Source organism: Chamaea fasciata, unplaced genomic scaffold (assembly GCF_029207755.1).
Source record: "Chamaea fasciata isolate MVZ Bird 193981 ecotype frontalis unplaced genomic scaffold, bChaFas1.0.hap1 SCAF_3, whole genome shotgun sequence".
NCBI classification, from domain to species: Eukaryota; Metazoa; Chordata; class Aves; order Passeriformes; family Sylviidae; genus Chamaea; species Chamaea fasciata.
Window position 1 is genome coordinate 30,721,053 of NW_027094088.1, and position 19,942 is coordinate 30,740,994.

The 19,942-nt window shown below is 37.1% G+C and overlaps 1 protein-coding gene across 2 annotated transcripts in view; it reads right to left on the reverse strand.

Annotated features, from left to right (window-relative positions):
- The window catches only part of PRKCE (protein kinase C epsilon), a 284,944-nt gene that overhangs the window by 169,121 nt on the left and 95,881 nt on the right, over positions 1-19,942 (reverse strand). For both annotated transcript variants that reach the window (XM_066178482.1, XM_066178483.1), the window contains exon 2: positions 16,106-16,169. In XM_066178482.1, the coding sequence (XP_066034579.1) occupies positions 16,106-16,169 (64 nt within the window). The remainder of the gene's footprint in view (positions 1-16,105; positions 16,170-19,942) is intronic.

The window sequence follows — 19,942 nt, forward strand, 5'->3', positions numbered from 1 at the left end:
ACATATCAAACACTAACATTTTTCAGGCATCCACGAGAGGTTTTTCAGGAATAAATTATTTCTTTAAATCAAAAAAAAATCTATATGCATGTGTGTACATACACACACGTTTTTCTGACTGATGAAAACAGTTTAGTCTAAATTTTCTTCATATTTACAATATTAATATTAATTTTGGTTTTGTAATTGTAATTTTGAACAGCAGTACCTTCTATTTGGTATGCTTTTCCTGTGGATCCGGTTTATCTTCTCAAAAGCAAAATGTACAAGTGGTGTTTTGGATTGGCAGTTCCATGCATCATTATTTCTACATAAAGGCAATTCAACCCTAGAACTTGTAATAAAACACAAACATTACAATTTGCAATGATTTTTTTTCCTGCTAAGGGTCAACTCCAAATAATAGACAGCCACAGCCTCTCTGCCACACTAAAGTCATGACTTCTCCCCAGAGCAATTACATATTTCAGTGCTCTTTCCAAAACAAACCAAATAGGAAAACCCATCCTGCTGTTCAACTGATTCTGTCATCTATGTAAGTACTTTTACTTATTCTAACTAGAGCAAACTCTAAAGAGCCCAGCAAGGAAGGATTTACAGGAAATTACAGCTCCAAATACTGATATCCAAGTAAGAATCAGTTTTGTCAGGGCAGGGACTTCAGATTTTGGCCTGCCTGCACTTCTGGAGGCGAAGCTGGCAGGAAGTGGAAGGGGAAGCAACGCACTTGGGGCCGGGATAAGCTGCTCAGCAGGAAGCAAGGGAAGACAGTTACAGGCCAGTCAGCAAGATAATGAATACAATCCAACCTCACAGTAACAAGGAGAAAAAGAAGTTTGACTTTGATTTTTAGCTCCAAATTCAAACAATACAATTTATGGTAGTCTGCTGTTTTCCTCCCATTGTAACAAGGCATAAAAAAAGCTTTGTTTGGTTTAGTAAGAGAAGACACTACTTGAATGCACTGGTACCAAGAGCTGCGCATAATCAAGCCCCACAGAGAAGTACAGGACAGATTAAGGCTTTAGTGCCTACAGGGAGAGGCAACAGGTGGGATTTCCACAGGAAGCTAAATGAGGTAGGTGGCTGAATCTCAGGTAAATTAAGGAACATAAGGAAAAAAGCCTTGTATTGACACTGATTTCTGTGGATAGGTGTTTGCTTCAAGAGGCTGTTTGCCTAACTGCTCCAACTTCTCCATCGGCTTCACTAGAAGGAGCTACCAACAATAGTAACCAAGTGAAAAAAGAAAAATATCTTCAAAAAAATTTTAAAAGTCTTTCTTCACACTTACTGAGGTTTTGCGCATGTTTCTTAGACAACAATCTGAAATGCTACTGCTTGCACAGCTATGCAAAAGTAGCAGCAAATTTCCAAAAAGAGAACACTACAATGATCCTTTAAAACTGGAACTACATAATCTTTAACAGCACATTTACATTCAGCTCATCTGTGATTAATGCATACTAACTGAAGTCCATCCTCAGCTGTTATTTGAGGAAGGACTACACGGGGAAAAAAGGAAAATATTTAGTTGGGTGCTATAAAAATAGGAAACAAGCAATAAAATTTAGATCCTACTGAATTTAACAATGCTATTATTTAAGTTGATTCTGAATAATCCTTAACAGAAACTTCCATTTTCTAACTAATTAAAAACCCCAACCATATGTCTCCCAGAAACAGAGAGAAGAATGAATAAAAGAAAACCCAACATCAATACCATAAAACTGAAGAAATATATTCCAGATGTTTAAAAGGCAGATTCTTTTCTTGGTCTCTCTAAAGTAGGTATGAAATTGGAAGGTTGGATTCTTTCCATGTTGTCTTCCAACTATCTTATTGATGTAAAATTGTTTCAGTGAAACTGGGCTGCCTTCATTGCAATCACAGAAGAAATACTGTGCGCCTCATGCTACCCAAACTGTTCAGACCGGAAATGCTACAACAATTTCTGTCTCAACCGTGTTATGGTAAATCCAATCTTCTTTTATTCTTTCACGCAGTCCTTCAATACCAGTAATACTGGCAGTAGCAGTATTGTTAGAAGGAATCAGTATGAAACTATCATGTAAATACAACTCTGAGTGATGGTAGCTGTGACTTCAACAGCATCTGGTATTCATGACTCAGAAAAAGGATTTGGTAACATGGTAGTTCGATTTTAATACTTTATATGGTTAAAAAAGCTTGGGCAAAGAAATTAAGGAAATGCAAATTCTCAATTATGATTTTTATAGCCTGTGTATCTGCTGTATACACAGCAAAAGAAAACTGCTTTGACTGCACTTACTATGTACTGAATTAGGAATCAGGAGTCTTGTTCCCTAAGGGAAAAAAAATAGGAACACTGCAAAGAAACTGTGTAAAATGTATTGGGCAGTATTCATTGCACCAGCACAAGGTTATTTGTAAACTACTTTCCTGCAAAGGCAGAAGCAATGAAATTAAATACTCTCCAATGCTTTCCTTAGTTCCTTCTGTGTAGCTAAACTGGCACAGAAAAAAGATGTATTCCCTACTCCCAACATTTCACTGAGTTCCTGCTCTCAGTTTGTCAGAAAACACTGTGCCTCACAACTCCAGTGATCTGTCCAGTCAGTGGCAAGAGTTCCAGTGATGCCTGCTGAGACCCAGGAAAAAGCCACAGAAACATGTGCTCACGCTATTTCACAGCTCATAGCCCAAGTCAGACTTTTTGGTGCAATACAGAATTACAAAGCTGTAATTAATGGTGCAAAGAAACAGAAACATGAAAAGCTGGACCACATCCTAATGCGGCAAATGGCTTGGCTAGCCTGGTGGAAACTCTATGAGTTCCTTCAGGGAAGACATCAAACAAGGTATTACTGCACGTGTGAAGTCTCCCTCCACTTTTCCTAGTCAAAAAACTAGGAAAAGTACTTGTACAACATAGGATTTTCTTACATAACTTAGTCAAGCACCAAAGCACTGATAAGGGAAATGCTTAATCTACCTAAGGGAAGCTAAATAACTTCTAGTGAGGTATACATTCTTCTGAGATGACACCATCAAACCCTCCAAAGCAGTATCTTAACAAAACAAGAGATGCAATTTCTGGTACTGATTGTATCCCACAAAGACTACATGAGTAAGTCAAAATATTTCTTATATAAGTTAGATGTCTGACTTTCCCTAAGCATGTAGAATTTATGCTCTCTAATAATAATTGGACTGAAAGCAATTATTTAAAACAAAAAACCACAAAGCAAAATAACAAAACCCAAACAAACTATAATTAAAGAATTTTAATCCTCAAATCCTGAAATCATTAATTAGTTAAGTCAGCATAAAATTACAGAATCATTTAGATTGGAAAAGACCTTTAAGATGTTGCATTACTAATCCAGCATTGCCAAGTCCACTACTAAGCCCAGTCCTTACGTGCAACATCTACAGCTCTTTTGAATACTCCAGAGATGGTGACTCAACCACTGCCCTGGGCAGCATATTGTGATGTACAAATTTTTCCTGATATCCAACCTAAACCTCCCCTGGCACAACTTGAGTCAAGTTCTGTTTTGCTTGGATTTTGATAACTTAATATTGGATTTGAAATCCAGTACACCATTGCACACTGGGGAAAAAAACAAACAAACAAAAAAAAACCAACAAAAAAACCCAAACAAAAAAACAAAAAAACCTCAACCAACCAACCAACCAACAAACAAAACAAACAACAACAAAAACCCCCTGCTTTTTCATTAATGGTCAATTTGCCACTGTCAAATTTAGAAGTTTAACTCCTGCATTTGTACACAAAGTATTATACTCAGTAAAATGCTCCAAGAAAGGATTTTGAAAAAGGACCTGACTATAATTTAGTAACTACAGCCAGGAAAAAAATTTAACAATAATGAATCCTTAAAAACAAATAACCACTCCCCAACCTAAAAATTTATTTAGTATTCTGAAACAGGAATAAATACATTTTATTAACTGCAAGTTCATTACCTCACCAAGTGCAGTCTTTCAATGAAGGGCGTGCAGTTAACTCAAGAGAAGGTATAAATCTAAATCTCAAGTCCTTTTCCAGTCTTTATAAAGCTCTTTCTTTTAAGGAATGCTCCCACCTATAGTAGCCTTGCAGCACAACAGATATACTCCAGTTTTCCAGAGAAGTTTGTTAATGCACTGAAGAACCTTGTCCAAAGTCAGGATGGCAGATGTACAAATCACTCCAGTTACAGGGTTTAACCAGACAATCCCAGACTCAAAAAAGTTATTATAAAATGGATTCTTCATTTTTATTAATATTTAGCATTAATATTATCTTGCCTGAAGTATTGGATTTGCAAGAGTCTCAAAGTGTATTTAATATAATAACTAAACATTTCTGTTCACTCCAAAAACTCTGAGCACACAAAAACTGCATGCTCTAAAACAAACATCTGCCATTGTGAATATACACAAAATTTGCTACAACTATGGAGTGCATACAAATGAATTATAGAAAAAAACCTCTTAGAATTATTTATAAACTTTATCACTATTTTTCTTCAAAAACACTTAAAAGCATTTAAAAGTAAATAAAAACATGTTTAGTTCACAAGCTGTTCTGAAACCAAAGTAAATCAGATATTGAAACTCAAGTTGCTGTAGTTGAAAAATTAAAATAACTCCCCACTACTTAAATTTTACTTCCTGTGTTTGCAGCCAATGAGACCTTTTTATTCCTCTTCTTTCTCTGTTCAGCGGGTATGATGTGTGATTCTCATGCTGACATTTATGAAACACTGAAATACATGTGAACTCTGCTTTTGAATATAATATTAAATACAATGCTAATTTGAACATGTGGCAGTGCATTGCTGGTTTACTTATTCAACTAAAATGCAAGGGACTGTTTTTGTAAAACTAAGAAGTCACCCCGAGGCAAAGCAACAAACCTCATCCTAAAATTCTGACCTCTGTTTGTGGAGCTCTCTTCAGATGAGAAGACAATTCGACAGGAGGCACCTGATTTTTACTAAGCTCCAAAAAAAGCTCTGGCACAAGATTACCAGGAGAATTGGACTGTTAGATGGGCACTCTTTCAAATAGAACACAGGATGGCTTCAGGTCTTTGTCATGCTATAGTTAAACACTACACCTATTACAGCTATTTTATCTAGAATTTGAAGAACCCTGACCCAAGTCTGAAAGTGATTATACACTCACACAGTTCCATTTTTCTGAAGTCTAAATAAAAAAAAAATTTCTTTCTTCCTTTTGTGCCTTACAATATCGCTGTGCAAGCTTAAACAATTACATTGCTCTGTAAAGGAGTACAGCAGTAGAACACTGCTTCCAGTATTTTAGACCGAGGTGAACAAATACCCTGGGTCACTTTTATCTACTACAGAATGTTCATGAATTGCAATGGAAGATGTTTCCTTGAAATAGAACCATTCACAGCACAGCAGACTTCCATGGTGAAGTTAGAAAATGCTGTACTGAAGATTTTTTGAAAACACTAACTCTAATAAAGAAGAAAAGCACGTGTTTCAAAATTCACTGGGAAGATCCAGTTTCCAGGTACTGATCTAGGAATTATAACAGAGAAGTTAAAAATTAGTATTTCTCAGTGTTCCTTTACAATATTGTAATATAAATAAGATTTTTTTTTTTTTAATCTCTTCTGTCTCGGAGGAAAGAGCCCTGCTTGTGCAAACTGGAGTTATTAAAATTCCCCAGATTTATTCAAGTTGAATATTTTGACCTAGATGCTGATATTATTTGACCATTTATCAATGCTCAAGCTTAGTGTGTGCATGTGTGCAGACATCACAGAAGTATAATTTCTTAGAAATATACCTCATCCTTACTATACAAGAATTCAAGGATCTACATAACATGTAATAACTGCAAGTTTAAAGTATCTGGCAGTTTGTTTGCTAAAGCTGCTAGTGCACATTAAAATCTGTATTTTACGTTATTCCTGATATCTATCATATATAATTCACTTTTTTTGATAAATACATGGAAGAGATATGGCAGAAATAATGACACAAACTAAAGAATAGAATGAACAAGAAAAACAAAAAAAAGGAGACAAAGTAGCAGGCCAGGCTTAGAGTATGTATCCCAGCTTGCAATACTGCCCTTAGTATAACCCTTCGAAAAATTCAGAGAAATAATCAAAGAGTTTAATCTTCCTTTTTGGACCTTGCAGCTTCCTTTTAAAAATTCTAACTTGCAAGCGGTGCAAGGTTTACTCAGTCATTTTTAATTCCAGACGCTGCTTTTTACAGTGGCAAAACAATTTTTCCTGCCATAAGTACAGAGAGTCCATGAAAAGTCTCAAGTAGTTTAACCTTTCAAGACTATGCTTAAAAGAATACAGATTTTTGACACTCCAGCTGTTTATACTAGTGTAAAATTCATATTTAAAAAAACAGTAGTAGATTTTCAGGCTGTGTTGAAAGCAGTAGACCTTTGGTTCATGATATTCACAGAAGTAAATTTTCATAATCCAACTGATGCATGGAATAGCCAGGAACGTGGCTAGACCTATCTTTAACGTGCTCATTTCCTCATTTATCCCTCCTAAGATTCCTCATTATTTCTCCATCCCTGGTTGATCAATCAGAATAGATTATACCAAGGCCTTTTGCCTCAATTACCCTAACAATAAACAGGTTTCACTGTTGAGAAACAATGAGAAAGAGGGAAAAGACCTATCCAGAGCATATTACAGCACCAGCAAAAGTGTAGAGCAAAACACCAACAAATCACAAGAGTAGAGGTTATGTATTTTCCAAAATACAACAAAAAACCCCTCCCAAAACTCTAATATTATATGCATTTTCCACTTCACAGTATACAGCAAGTGTTGGACTCACCCATGTTGCGTTTTCTATTATGAAATAGCTAGCCACACACAGATTTCAAAAAATATATTTTTATTTCAAAACTTACTACTAGTTCATGTCTCGCTTATGTATGAAAACACCACTATAGCTTTCAATGTGATAACATTTCTCCCGTTTTCTTCAAAAAACACACTAGACATAGGCAGTGATAAAATTAAACATTCCTACTCCAAAGGCCCTGCATGATTTTGTTAAAAAAACCCACCCAACATATGGAAATCAGAGATTTTACTACATAGATGGAAAAGAGAGCGACAGCAGTTGGGAACATGGTATGTATATGAGTTTCAATCCTTTTTCAGCCTAACACAGTTTCCCTTAAGCAAGTACAAACTCTTCTAGTACAACATAAAGGTGCCTTTAAGCCAAATTGTCTATCTACGTCTTGCTCCCTGCAAAGCATTTATTTTGGCAAATGGCTAAAAGCCTGCCAAGGAAAGGTCGCTGATCTTTGCCTGAAAAGCTTGAGCCAGCTTTCTACAGTAAGGGCTTAGTACAAACACACAATGCTTACCAGATGTTCAATCAGCTAACTGGATACAATCCAAGGGGTAGCTATAAATCCATGGAGAGATGTTCCTTATGAAGGCATTTGCCACACAAAGTTAAATTTATTTAAGCACCCTTTGCAGAACCTCTACACTGAGCAGTGCAGTTTAAAAGGCTCATGCACCAACAGACTGAACTGTCACCAAGTGCTGATTTGTGCGTGCACAGTTACCTTTAAAAGAAAATTGGGGGTTCAGCTGCTAACCTGCAAGGTTCATTCTCCCAAATAAAAGCCTGTGCCATTACTCAAGTCAGTGTCAACTGGCAAGAGTCAAAAACTTAACAAGGATTCAGACAATTATTTCACAGCTCTTGTTTCTCGGGCTTTGCAGTTATTGTCACTTGGGTAACGACACAAAAAAACCTGCTCTCAGATCAGATGCCATGCTACCAATGGGTGAAATTTTGTCTCAGAAGAAATACATACTGCACCAACAAGCAAATACACACCAGAGTCAGGTATTGCAGTTATCTACTGACATTAACATATTCTAACAGATTGGGGGAAAAGGAGATTTTTTAGAATGGTTCATTTGAGATGAGAAAATTGTCTGACTGAGCAATGCAACCTACAAATCTCCATATTAGTATAAATGCAATGCTTGGGAAGTTTTTAGGTGGGCTTTTTGTTTCATTGGTTGGCTCAAAAAAGAAAAAAAAAAACAAACTAGAAACTCAATACCTGGAATGTTCAAGGTTTCTTACAGTTGTAAAAAAAGTCATAAAAGAGATGAATAATTTCAAAACGAGAAAAAAAACTGAAAAAGAAATTCATTTTTGCAATAGGCACCCACATATCAGGACTGATGTATTTGAGGTTTAAACCAAATAGGACTCAAGAGAAAAAGCATATTAGTAGCAACTTTGCATTATCCCTCCTAAAAGAAGAAAACAAAGACATAGCAGAAGGAGAAAACTTTGCAAATCAGTTTGTTTCTTTTGTTTCTTTGATTTTAACCTTTCCCCTCAGTTATAGTTTGAATGAGTGCTGAGCTGGTACTGAAGAAATGAAAACCTGAATGGGGAAAAAAAGTAATTCCCCAAACCCTATCTACATAAAGCCAGAACTTCAAAGGAAATGAGTTCTTAGTTGATACACTACATAAGGAATTTTGAAAGGGAAGATTGTGGTTAAGTTTGTTTTTAAGTTTGTTTGCTGTTTTGCTCTTCAAGCCGGGATGCCAGCAGAAGGAAAGCCAAAAGCCAGTGCAGGACTCTACCTTTATCCAAGCTATGAATAAAAATGTGAAATTAGACCTTTAGATTGAAAGTCCTTCTTACTGAGACTGAACAGAGCAGAGCAACCAATGTGTGCCTGGTTTTTCTGACTGGATATTTTGCTTTACAGTAGGAAGAGAGAAAAGCTGTACAATATTGACACTTCAAACCCTGTATCTCCCTGAGCACACAATATTCCCAAGAACTTCTAGGAGAAGCTGTATTTGTGGAAGAGCTCTAACTTGCAAACCTACATAAATCAAGTGACTGAAGACAAAGACAGTCCAGTTAGCACTGCCAGCTCACCACTGTCCTACTCATATACTTTCAGATTACTTTAACTCCCAGCAAAAGCCCCAGCCTAAAGTCTAAAAATGAAATGTTCAAGTGGCTTGCTGAGTCTTAGTGAATAGTTTCCCAGACATCAAACACATCCTTACTTCACAGACACTTCACATTTTACCACTGGAAGACCACTTGCCCCAGTGCCACAACAGATCTTTTTGTACAGATCCTTTCTGCTTCACCTACAGTCTGGAAAAGTGACAGAGGTTCCTTAGGTCCCCCTGAGAGATCCGTAGTCTGACTAAACCACTGACTCTCCTCAGACTCCCCAGGGGTCTATCTAAGACATTTCCAACATTCAGCTTCTTCTGAAACATTAACATACAGAGAAAAGTAAGAATGTGTGTGAGCTGAATGCTCAATCAAATTCTGGGGGGCAAAATAAGAGATAAGAAGAGATAAGGAGATTATTAATAGTGAACCTATTATGACTGTGACTATTTTTTTCCATGTCTTTACCATGGTACGTGAGTTATTATGAAACAGGTTCTCCATCCATTCTCATTTAAAAACAAACAAGCAAAACTAATCTAGTAAAGATGTAACATTTGCAAAAAAGTGGTTAAACAAGCAAAGAGAAAGCTAATACAATAAAGAAGGTTGGCTCCTGTGCTGAAATCTTGAAATGCAATTACTTGCAGTGAAATGCTGGTGATTAACTTGAACCTTTAGAGAGAGATGGTACTGCCAGGAGGAACAGCAAAGATGGACTAGAGATACATCCTGATGAAGAGATCAATAAGCAGAAATAAAGAAAAATTTGTACCTTCTGAGAAGGTTTCTGAGAAATGTGGTGAGCTGCTCTTCACTTACGAGAAGAATATTCATGTCTGAGGTGTATCTATTGAGTCAATAATATAAATTCTGAACAAACCTAAGAATTCTTTTCCTGCCTGTTCAGCACCCCAAGATCAGCAGCTGATGGCTAGGAGGAACTGACAAACAAACAGCCTGTCAAAGTTGTATTTGCTATAGAAGGTATTAATGAAAGAAACCACTACTCTTCAGTAACACAAATTCCTGAAACAACCAATCAAAAATGCTCCCTGATTTAGACTTTGATACTTCTGACCAAGCACCTTCCACTGTTCTCTGTTCAAACAGTGCCTGGCACAACCAGATCTCATTCACTGAGCCCTTATAGCACAAGAAGCATAATTAATGATGATGACAATGACAACTACAAGTACTTCAAGGAAAAGCACTGGAAAAGAGATACATCAGGAATTGCAGGGAAAGTTTTTTATCCTGTAGGATATTTTCTATAAACAGATTTTTGCAAAAGGATGCTACAACATGGAACAGAAACACATTTTTTCTTGCTGTATCGATTCTACTGAAGTTGAATGCCTGAAACAAATCCTCTGGATATTTTGATTAACAAACTGTATCTGTATTACAGATCTATCAAGTATGGGACACAAAAATGGCATTAAGAATCATTTTCTGCTTCTACTAATACTTTTTTCATGCAGAACTTCTGTCCTGACACACCAATCAAGAATAACCATATTTGCAAACCTGAGAGCCTTGAAGTAAATGAGCTAAGAAGAAAACCTCTCACCAATTCATATATTTTGGATTACATGTTAGATACATAACCTGGTGCAGTCAGAGTTCTAAGGACTTTTTTTTTTTTTTTTTGGCTAATTCAATGCAAAAAGGCCAGATAATAAATGTAAACAAAATGTTTTCCATTCACAAAATACCATTACTTCAGCTAGCAGGCTTCATTGTAAAATATCCCCTTATGTTCATCTTGTGCAACTTTCGTATCTTACAAGCAGATGAATCTGAAGATGAATGTATTAGAAGCTGTGGTATCTTATTGCAATTCAACTGCCCACTTGAAAATGGAGAATCTGTGATTATAACAAAAGACAAGTCCATAGTGCAAATTGGAGCACCTAACAAAGATAATCATTACAACTGATTAGACATAGAACATAGAAAAAGTTTTGAATAGTTCTTAAATTTGTATTACTTATTACCTATAATTAACACAGTTAAGAAAAAAAGATAACATGTCAAGGTCATTCTGAAGTTCCCCGCAGTTGATTCAATATTGACACATTTCAAATGGTAGCTTAATTCCTAAGTTGGCAGAAAGCTACTGCCAGAAACTGTATATGTTTGTGTCCCACATAAACCTGTAATTCCAAAGAAAGAAGAAACCCTCAATGACAAATGCAGCAGGCAGGTCACAAGCTGTTAAATATAGCAGCACCTGTCTTTCAGTACATATAAAACTGACTTTGCTGAAAATGTTTTTTAATTATTCCTCAGGCAATTTACCTCTCTTACCCACTTGCTGGCCATCTGTTACTCCAGTTTGTAAATCAAATCATGTCATCATATTAGCCAAGTTTTAAACTTTAGCCTGCATTTGGATCTTAATCAGTTACACCGGAGCTCTTAAGTATTTCTCAAATAACGCAAAAAACTTGACTTACAAAGCTCTATAAGAACTAATAGAAAAATATGAAAAAATTTGGCAGTAAAGACACTGCCAAAGTATGTCAATAAAACAGTCAGTGAGTGCACTTCAGTATAGAAATACTGCATGCCCTACAGAAACATGAATTAATATAGAAAATCAATATGACCTTGCACAACAAGCAGCACTAAAGAAATGAATAGGGCAGCAAGTCTTGCAGAGTCTCCTGCTCACTGACAGCCTGATACACACACACATCCTTCTCCATAGCCCAGGCAGAAGTTCAAGATACAAGACTAAAAACCTGCGTATTAGATCCAGTTTACAAAGTAAGAGAATAAATACAATGGATCTTTTCCAAGCTAATTCCTTTTTACAAACACCAGACTACTATAAACACTGTTTTTCTTATAACTGCATACATAAAGAGGAGTCACCAAATGTTTACTTAATAGCAGAATTGACTGATTACATGCTTTGCAAGACTGACAAACTATTCTGGGAGATTAACAACTGCAGCCACCCACATTCTGATTTGGTGTCCCAAAACCAAGCTGTCAGAAATGCTTAAACATGCTATGTCCTTGCATATGGCACAGTATATATCTATGCACCAGATTATGTTAATGTACATGTTACAAATCTATGTAACAAATTCCAATTCATACTGTGTCAGATTTCAAGAAGCCACATTTGTTTATTTGACCAAGGAAATTGTTTTTGAAATATCCCTTAAACTTTGGGCAGGCAGTTCCTTAACAACTTAAAAACACTTAAAGAAACCAAACCAAACTATTAAAATTATTAAAAAAAATTATAAATAGAACTTTACTGATTAACTGTTGCAGCTAACTGTTACTGAATAACTGTTGCAATTACTTCAGGCTGTGAATAGACACCTTAGTGCATATCTACATTTGGGAAGATTCCACTGACACAGCTGCTTCCATTCACAGAAAACAAATATAGATTTACTCTAAATGCACAGACCCGTTTTAAATAAAGTAAATCTACAGAAGGTAAATAACTCTGCAGATCAATTTTGGCAAAGGAAGTGTAAAGACATGACTCACAGGTGTTACAGAAATACTGCTTACATAGTTTCAAATGGAGAATTAAGAAGACTTTATTTAAAGAGCTGTTTTCTCACCCTCTTCCTATGTCAACATCACCAAAATGGTAAACTATTTTGCAGAACTGATTTGGAAGCACAATATGGAAACCTTCATGTTTTAGCAGAAAAATTTAAATTCTAACTTTTGAGAACATCACCTTCTGTGTGACAAGCAGTTTATTTAGCATTTTCTTTTTAGTATGTGGGCTGGACAGTTCCTACTACAGAATTTACAGAAAATTGCTAAAATAAAGAGTTACTCACCCTCCCTAACAGTGCAGAAACAAACACTCAGAAACTATAAGGAGCTTCCAAAACAGGATTAGTGTAAAAAGGTGAGGATAAAAACTCTCCTCTTGCGTTTGTTGCTGCTCTTGTAAGGGCTTTTTATGTAGCTTGCTTTCCACTTCTCAGACTTTAGCTTTTGTGTTTTCCAATCATCTCCTGCTTTAAAGACTAGAACTAGATGGAAGCAAGTTCTAGAAAATTATTTTTTCAGAACAAATCTAAATTCCCTGAAATTTGAACAATCCATTGGAAACTTCAAGTAGCAAAGCCAGCAACTCTACTATTCTTTCTATAGTTCCAGGTAAAAAATATTGACCAGATGCTGATATCAATATGCTGGGGTGGCTCTCAACAGGTCTGTCTCTGCCTAGGGACAGGCAGAAGTACTCTTCACCTGCCTTTGTAAGCTGCCAGATTCCCATCTGTTCTGCACACCTAAGCCACACAAGTTCATGAATGATTCAGTTTAGACATGGGGGGGAGGAGGAACAGTGTGCTTTTGTTGAGGAAGTCAGCTTACAACAATGAACTGTTTTCATTGTTTAGCCATACACATGCAAATAGTACAGAGAGATAAGCAATCTGGCAGCGGGGACTAAGTGGAAATTGGATTTTAAGAGGTATATGGTAACAACATAAGATTACTTTCAATTTATGTATCAATTTACTCACATAAGGGCTCACTTGGAAAATTAGGACTTTTGCCTTTTAGAGGCAGTACAGTAGAGAACAATGCCCTTAGTCCATATTAATGGATTGAACTAATCTTAACTCACTTATACCAAAAGAGGACTTGGCTATCTGTCTGACAAAGTTTCAGAAGTGCCAGATAACTGAAGCTACATTACTGACTGCTGGTAACTAGAAACCTGCTTATATCACATAGGAGAAACAAGTCCAATTTTCAGTACACAGCATTATAAGAAAAGAGTGGTTGGTGAGTATATAGTACAATTTTGGATGTAAAAAGAAACAGGCAACTTGATTGCTTCCTCCAGTTAAAATTGTTGCTATGAGTATTTCTATTTTCATAAATTGCCAATTTTCCCCCTCCAAAATTCCAGGTGAAATAGTGATACCTATTTGTTCATCATGAAAAGAATACTATGTACTCTTGCTATTCACAGTGATGACTGGAGTGCCAAAAATCAAGATCCTGGTTCAGAAATTTGGTCAAGAGTAGCAATCACTTCAACCAACCCTGGCCACTCAAAAGTGATGCACCTAGTATAACTTTATATTCCTTAAATATTCAAGAAATACAGATCAACTACAATGAACTGGACCACTGAAATTCATAAAATACCTCTCAGATACATTATCTTTATCTACATATATGTACATGTACATAAAATTAAAGAGGCATTTTTGAAACATGTAGAATAAGCTACTTCCCATGTGGTCTAGGTGCTTCTGTTCACTACACAAGGATGCACACAGTTGTTATGCTAAACTAGGCACTTCAATGACATAACTAAATAGCCAAAATTATTTAGGCCACAGTCCTAATAAAACAGGACTGTTTTATACAGGACAGGACTGTCCAATAATAGGATTTCATAGTATCATTAACAACACTATCAAAATGGTTTCCAAACAGTTCTACAAACCTGGTCTGCTTTCCTTTGTGAATAAAGCTGGAACCCTCCTAGAGAATTTTGCAGTACTTCTACACAACACCTTTACACAGTTATTTAATTGTATGGGAAAGCTCAAAAAGTATACAAGTTCTATTGCATTTTGTAAGTGCACCAGCTTCTCTAATTTCTACCAAATTTATCTCAACTAAAGCCTCTCGGTCTTCCTGAGGGCTTCCCATAAGTATATAATAAGCTGTTTTCCCTCACTGGCCTGTTTCCATCTGCGTGTTCCCCTTCAATTCTACTGTGGTGACACAAATTTCTTTCCAAGTACCTTTCAAGTGTCACAGGGTAATGCACCACACAATAAAGGAGACATTAGGCTAGCCATTTTTAACTTTCCTCTGTAGAAGGTTAGAGAGTTTTACACAACTTTTGAAGAATCACATAACACACCATTCTTCCTGCCCTTAGAGAGTCTGACACACTTGAATGCATCTTGGGATGAAATAGTAACAGCAGGCTCACCTGGGGGTCAATTAGCTATCAGTGGAAGGCTGGAAGAACATCTACCTGCCCTAGGACAGAATCACACCAATGCCTTTAACCACATTTCAGGTGATCAGTCATGCCAGTCAGAAAGGTATGTGGAAACTACTACTTAATGGATACTTTCTTCAGTATAGAGGAAGAAAAAATGGTAAAGCATATCTTATGTGGGTAAAAAAGAGGCTGTAAGATAAAGTTTGTTTCTAAAATTCAGGATTTATAGCGATATGTGTTTTTGCAAGATACTGCCAGTAGCTGCTCAGAGTGCAGCAATTCATTACAAAGAACAGAAAGATAAACATGCTCTTCTGCTGTTTCTCTATTGTGCCAGGCAAAATAATTTCATTTCATAGCACTTTTGGTTTCAGCTCCTGTCAGGGTTCATGTGAATCTTCTTTATGTACTGTGAACTGACAATAACCTCATTTAACTGAACTCCATGAGCTACTGGGGGAAGCTGATCAAAGCTGATTGCTGGACATAACTTAAGATAATCAATCATCTAGGCCACTTGGGCAGATCAGGCTGTCACCAAGTGCATGACTAAGACACACAGACTTGCTTCTTCATAAATTATCTTATTCCTACCATATATCACTTGACTCTGTTTAAAGTAAGCAGCAGAAAAATATTTTTAGAATTTTGCTTAAGAATGTAATAAATACTTCTCTTCCATATTTGGGGCTTTTTCCAACATGTAACTGCTGTGTCATAAAAATGAAAATACCTCACATAATTACAATTCTGGTTATTACTTCACTTGAAATGGAAAAAGAACAAATATTAGAATAATTTAAAACGCAAATAAACTCCTGTCCCTCATCTTTGACATCTTATCCTTTTTACCTACATAATCTATTCCTCCAAGAAAACAAAGAATTTGGAAGTTTCCTCTGGAAATCAATACTAATAAAATATGGTCATTTCATCATGGTCATTTTAGCTGGTGTTGTTACCACCAGTGATTAACAGGGTTAAGATGAAGCAAAACTGCTTATTGACTCAAAGGCAGAGAACAAAGTGTGTTCATTTTGACTTGAGCTCATACAGATTTGAGGATATCATCACACACCTCTTTAATACTTTCATTGCAGAGACCCTTGGAGATTCCATTCACGAAAGAGTAAGATAAAATACCGAATGTTCCTACCTTCACCTGACGATCCTGAAAGGTCTATGATGACATACACTCTCCCTTCTGGCTCCAAGTCAATCTGTAATCAAGAAGAGAAAATAAAAAAAAAAAAACAAATTTAGAATGGTTCCCACAGAAAGTGACTGCACATGCAGGAAACAAGAAGTTTCCAAACTCCACAAAGTCAAGGTGTAGGCAGGACACATTCTCTACCAATAAAGCCTACTTGTGCAAAGAGGTGTTGAGGACCCTGCACCTTCTCTGGAATAAAAAAGAAGTGAACACGCTTGGAAAGTTTGAGCTCAGTGAATTTTACATCTCAAATATTTAATGTACTGTTCTGACATATATTTGCACTATTTTCAAGAAAGCCAAAAAGTGCCACAATTGAGCAACTTTTTACCATAATTTATACTGAGCCCAGATATGCAAATGTGGAAAACAACACTGACAGCAAGACAGATCAGCTCTGGTCACAGAACGGGGGAAACGAACACACTCAGCTCATACAGCCGGTTAACACGTGTTTATAATACTCCTTTTGTATCCCCACTGGGAGAAAGAAATACATGCTTTATCCTCTTTTTCTGAAACACAAAATTGGTTTATTTCTGCACTGTTCTGGTGGATTTTAAGGAGTCTTTACCCATGTGGAGATCACTTTCACTCAGCATGAAATACAGGTGCTCAGTATCAAGCTGCTGTACTTTCACAGGGTATGAGAATAAGTTCCAGTAAGTTTAGGCACCACAATGAAGATCTTCCTGTAGTTCATCACAAGTTTCATCAGCAAATCTAACTGTCGCTGGATTTGAGTATCTTAATGCTACGCAACAAATTAAAAACTATTTTTGCTGCCACACATCTCTCAAAAATAAAACTGTAACTAAAACATTATGTAATCAGTAGCTTCTGCTGTAACATAGCAGTTACTGTCACATGATTTCAGGGACTGAGTGATGCGACGTTGTGCACATTAATACTGTATTTTCAACCTATTTTACTAGGAAACCCACAGAGGTAAGATTGCAAGGGACCTTGTCTGCCAGGACCTGTCCTGTGTCACACCACTGCAGACAGGAGCAGCTGGTCAAGGAGGCACCAGGACAGCCCCAGCCTGTCCATCAGGGCCAGAGCTGGGGATGTGTGCTCTGCTCTCACAGCAGAAACCCCAGAGCTTGCAAAATGCTTCTGCTGCTCTGAGGGAACCCCAGGCAGAAGTTGTGGCTGGGAGCCGGCACTCTCCCCTCCCTCCTCATCGCAGCCTCCTCTCCCACAGCAGGGGAATGTGGCCCGGCCTCCTCCCCATGCCAGCAAAGGACACCAAGCTGACCCTCTCCTGTCACAAGGGACATCAGGGTACAGCACCAGGCCAGCAGGAGGTCAGAAGCAGGAGATCACCAACTCACACTAAGAACTTAGGAGACCAACCTGTTGGTCTTCACAAAATGGTGAGTAAATAAGGGGACAGCAGAACACTCCAGCTATGTCGGGCTTTGCCAGCCTACGTTCAGCGGGCAGCCCCATGGGGTTTTGTCTCCAGGTTTCTCTCATCACCTGAGAGGACTTTACAGAAGAGGTTTATCCCTCTCTTTCAGGACATGGTTGCTCCATGCATCAGGATGATGCAAGCTCCTCCTTCCAGTGACCACTGTCCTTCAAGAGAGGGCTGCGAGAAGAGTCCACAGGTCCTGTTGATGTCATCGGGCTAAGGGATCAAGAAAATGATCTCAGCAGCTGTATTGTAAATAGACCAGGCAGGAAACAGTGTTGGCAAGGCCAGGGGTTACTCAAGGGAGAGGAAATTGAAAGTGTGGGTGTCTGGTTTTTTTATAAATAATAGTGTTGAATATCCAAAAATACGTTTTTAACAATTCCTGAATTGGCAGCATGAGTTTTGTTAGGGCAGGTTTTTTTGGGGATTTTTGGCTTTTTGTGTTTTGTTTTAAATAAAGCTGCTGATCTTGAAATACTGCTCCTCTCCCTTTGCCATTTTTAAATAAGAAAAATATTAGAAGATCAGAAGCACAGGTGCATGAATAGACTTTGATGTCTATGCTGAGGGAGGCTTTTGAAAAACTGCTATAGCACTCAACAGATGGCTGTATTAAAGACAGACATGTCTAATGCTCTGTTTGTATCAGCACTATACACTGTTTGGTTAAGCTTTGAGTAAAATACTTTATGCAGTTCAAATCCCAGCGTGCACGCACACAGAGAAACCCCCAACATCATCCCTGCAGAAGAATCAGGCATCTGGACAAGTTACTGACCACAACCACAAAATCTCTGTCCTGCCCCTTTAATTACAAACAGCATTGGAAGCAACTCAGGAAAAAGATTGGAGGCCTGAAACCAAGTTTCCATTACCCAGCAAGTGGACTGTTTCAATTTACGTTTTATTAGAAATGATGCTTAGTGATTTTGAATTGGAAATTTTGCTGATACTCTAAGAAAAATGAACTATTTATAAACAGAAGTCTCTTACAAAGAAAGCATGTTTCAGTCTTCATATGTTCTAATGCCACTAAGAACGAAATGGACATATTTATGTTTTTCAATTTTAGATATTTATGAAATACCCACGTTTCATTTTAGTGAGTACTTGCGCTGACAGCATTCAGTCATATGAATTAGTACTTCTGCCAGAAGCCAGCAGCTCAGCTGTCTCAGTTGACCCTACATATGATATGAACACCCCAACAAAAAAAAGCAGAATCCACTAGACTGATAGGAACCCATCTTTTCTTCTCAGGTCTTTCATGGATCAAGCCAAAAAGAGGGAAAAAAAGTACTGATTCTATCTTAATTATTTATTAAAAATGTCTCATTTAATGCCTAGAAACATAATGGCATAAATACCTCCAAAATAGACCACTAGAATATGCATATTTTTTCTTTTCAATCTGTGCATTAAGCTATACTTAGATTCTGCAATGTCACTTTATAAATAAGTAACAAAAGATGCATACAGCAAAATCTAAAGTTCCCATGCATTTTTGACCGAATGCCACAGAAGTTATCACATGTGAAATGCCCTTAGACTTATCAACCAGAAACAGAGTGACTGGCCAAATTCAGCTGAATTGAACAGGCATCCTTGAATGCAATGGAAATGGTTTGATCAGGGCAATTCTGAATCTGACCCTTCTCTTTGACTAAAAATGCTTCTCTCTGAATGCAGCCTAGCTTTTATACATGCAGAGAGAACTTATGAGGAGACATCTAAAAAAGACATTACTGTTCAAAAGGAAACAGGGAACAAGACAAGATGCAAATTAGGGATGGGACAGAGGATACAAGAACAGCTTTGATGTAAGCAAGACAAAGAAAAAATATGTGCCTTGCACACATACATCACATTTGCCACATGCAGCAAAAGACGTAACAACTACCACTGAGCAAAATCTCTGATCACCAAAACATTTTATCCTGTTACTGACCCATGCTATTGATGTGACTTTTGTTGAAATACAGTTTTAGCATGCACAAGTAACATTAATTTAAAAGGTAATTTAAACAACTTCTATATTGTTCAAATAACAACACGTGGCAGCATACTGAGATGAGTACAATCATTGCTGGAAAGCAGCACAGATAATCAGAAACTCCAGGCCTGAATAAAACTTATTACTAGCCTGTTTCAGGGAACAAAAGGCAACCATCCATAAAACCAGACATACTTTCAGAGGAAAAAAAAACATGTTGAAACCAAGGCCAAGCTTCAGCATATTGAAGGCATTTATATAGTTTCACAGTCATTAATGGATTTTATTTTCAACACCCTTCTGAGACAGTTCCCCATATGCAAAATGGGATACTCCCAAAGGCACAAGCTAGACTAAATGACTT